The 1,975-nt window shown below is 31.9% G+C and overlaps 1 protein-coding gene across 1 annotated transcript in view; it reads right to left on the bottom strand.

Annotated features, from left to right (window-relative positions):
* LOC112680069 (furostanol glycoside 26-O-beta-glucosidase-like) overlaps positions 1–1,733 on the bottom strand; it is a gene marked incomplete at both ends in the record, with an annotated part of 3,206 nt that extends 1,473 nt beyond the window's left edge. The window contains 5 exon segments of the mRNA XM_025550061.1: positions 195–385; positions 490–679; positions 768–890; positions 1,258–1,392; positions 1,468–1,733. Of these exon segments, the coding sequence (XP_025405846.1) occupies positions 195–385; positions 490–679; positions 768–890; positions 1,258–1,392; positions 1,468–1,733 (905 nt within the window).
* Positions 1,734–1,975: the final 242 nt, after the last annotated feature.

Raw genomic sequence — 1,975 nt, 5'->3', positions numbered from 1 at the left:
ACATCTGTTGGTGTTATGCTGTCAACATTTATGTAATATCCTCGATCCCTTCTCTTACGATTGGGTTCTGTGTCTCGTTCCTCAGAGGTCATTGGTCGAACTTTTACGCTGGAGAAATAGTTGACCATTACAAAATCAAACGAACCTTTAATTAATTCTTGTTCTTGCGCCGTAAATTGTTTAATGCGATCAACCCGTATTCCTTCCCGTTCGTTAGTCGCCTTGACGCTCTCCAACATCTCGTTCGAATATTGACCCGTTCTGAAGACATCCATGAGAGCACCAAACGTTAATTTTCGTGCACGCTCAGCACACTTTTGATGTTCCGGATTATTTGGATCTTGTGGATAAAACCACATTGTATCAATGCAGTAACCCATTTTCCCTAAAACGTTTGTAGTATATTAACATTAATAAATTATCGTTAAATCGAATGAGATATTGTTTTTTGATCGCCATATTATATCAATGCTAAACAAAATCAATCACCTTTTTGTTTTTCTTTAAACTCTGTGTTGTAAATCCTATATACTTTAGCCATTGAAACGAAACAGTGATGAATTACTTCGTAATCGGAAAATCCGCTGAATGATTTTTCCTGAAATCCAGGAGCGAAATGCTCGGAACTATACCCTTCAGCGGCTAACCAAATGTCAGAAGACGTTATCCAATGTTTCACCTATATTTGCACATGTAATATCGATCAATTATATTATAATATATAAAAGATTCTGTATTATTATTTTAATAACCAAAATATATCTTACTCGGTCTCCAAAAACTTTAAAGCAAATTCTGGCGTAATTTTCGTAGAACTTATATGTTGCACTATTCGTCATCCCTCCAATAAGGTTATAATTTACACCTGCATCGTAATGGTACAAATTTACCTGAAATTATGCTTTATATTCAATATTAACAATTATTGTTATCGTAGGTGATAATTGGTTACCAATGTTTTCATTAGTCTAATTTGTCATAAGCATACGTAGTTGTATACAGATAAATACAAATGATATCAGAACATAAATTATAAGGTAAATAAATAAGGTATAAAAATCCTATTTTTATGTCGGCTCATTGATTGTCGATTAGTTTTTATTGTAATAAAATTATTAATAGCTTATGGATATTTGAAAATACACTTTTTCTAGATTTTCATAATATGTTATAAAGATTCATAATATTTTCATAGTAGTGCGTCAATAGGTAAAATTTTAAAGAAAAAAAAAACCCTTAAAAACCGATCTTATTTACCACTGGTGTTATTCCATTTTCCACTAACTTATCAATTAGGTAATTGTAGTATTTTATTCCACCCTTTCCCGGCAAGTGGTCGTGCACTTCCGGAATGATTCTAGTGGGAGATATGGTAAAACGATAAGTTTGAACCTGAAAATGCAGTTCCAATTAATAGTAATCTAATGTTCTCATTGAGATGGTTCCTTGACTACGTTCAGTACTAACACCCAATTCTTTGAGTAATTGAATGTCAACGTCTGTTTTGTGGTACGAGTCTGCAGCTATATCTCCATTGAAATTGAAACATGTTCCGTCTTCCACAGCACTCGACGGTACTTCGTATATGGCCATCCCTTTGTACATATCCACTAACCTCGGTTCGACGTCCTTCTGCTTAAAATGTTCAAAAACGTGATTTGGCATGTCTATAAAGTATCTGTACCTCATGTTTGCCTGATTTTCATGGAAATAATCATCCCAGATAGTCGGTGGTTTGTCTGAAACAAAGGTAATATTTATTAATATTAAATGTAATAGTTTAAACGAAAAGGAATTCAGTACCAGTGATTCGATATATTTTTGATATTTAAATAAATGTATTTATAACAAACAACACAAATAACTTAGAATATTACTTCATTTTAAACTTAAAATATTTGAAGCATTAAATAGAATAAAAACATTTTCGTAATCTATTATATTGAAATATAATTTTTAATTGGATTCCAAAAAA

The sequence above is a fragment of the Sipha flava genome, unplaced genomic scaffold (genome assembly GCF_003268045.1).
Source record: "Sipha flava isolate LNK unplaced genomic scaffold, YSA_version1 17385_pilon_pilon, whole genome shotgun sequence".
Classification (NCBI taxonomy): Eukaryota; Metazoa; Arthropoda; class Insecta; order Hemiptera; family Aphididae; genus Sipha; species Sipha flava.
The sequence above is the reverse complement of the archived record's forward strand: the minus strand, read 5'-3'. Positions and strand labels throughout refer to the sequence as shown.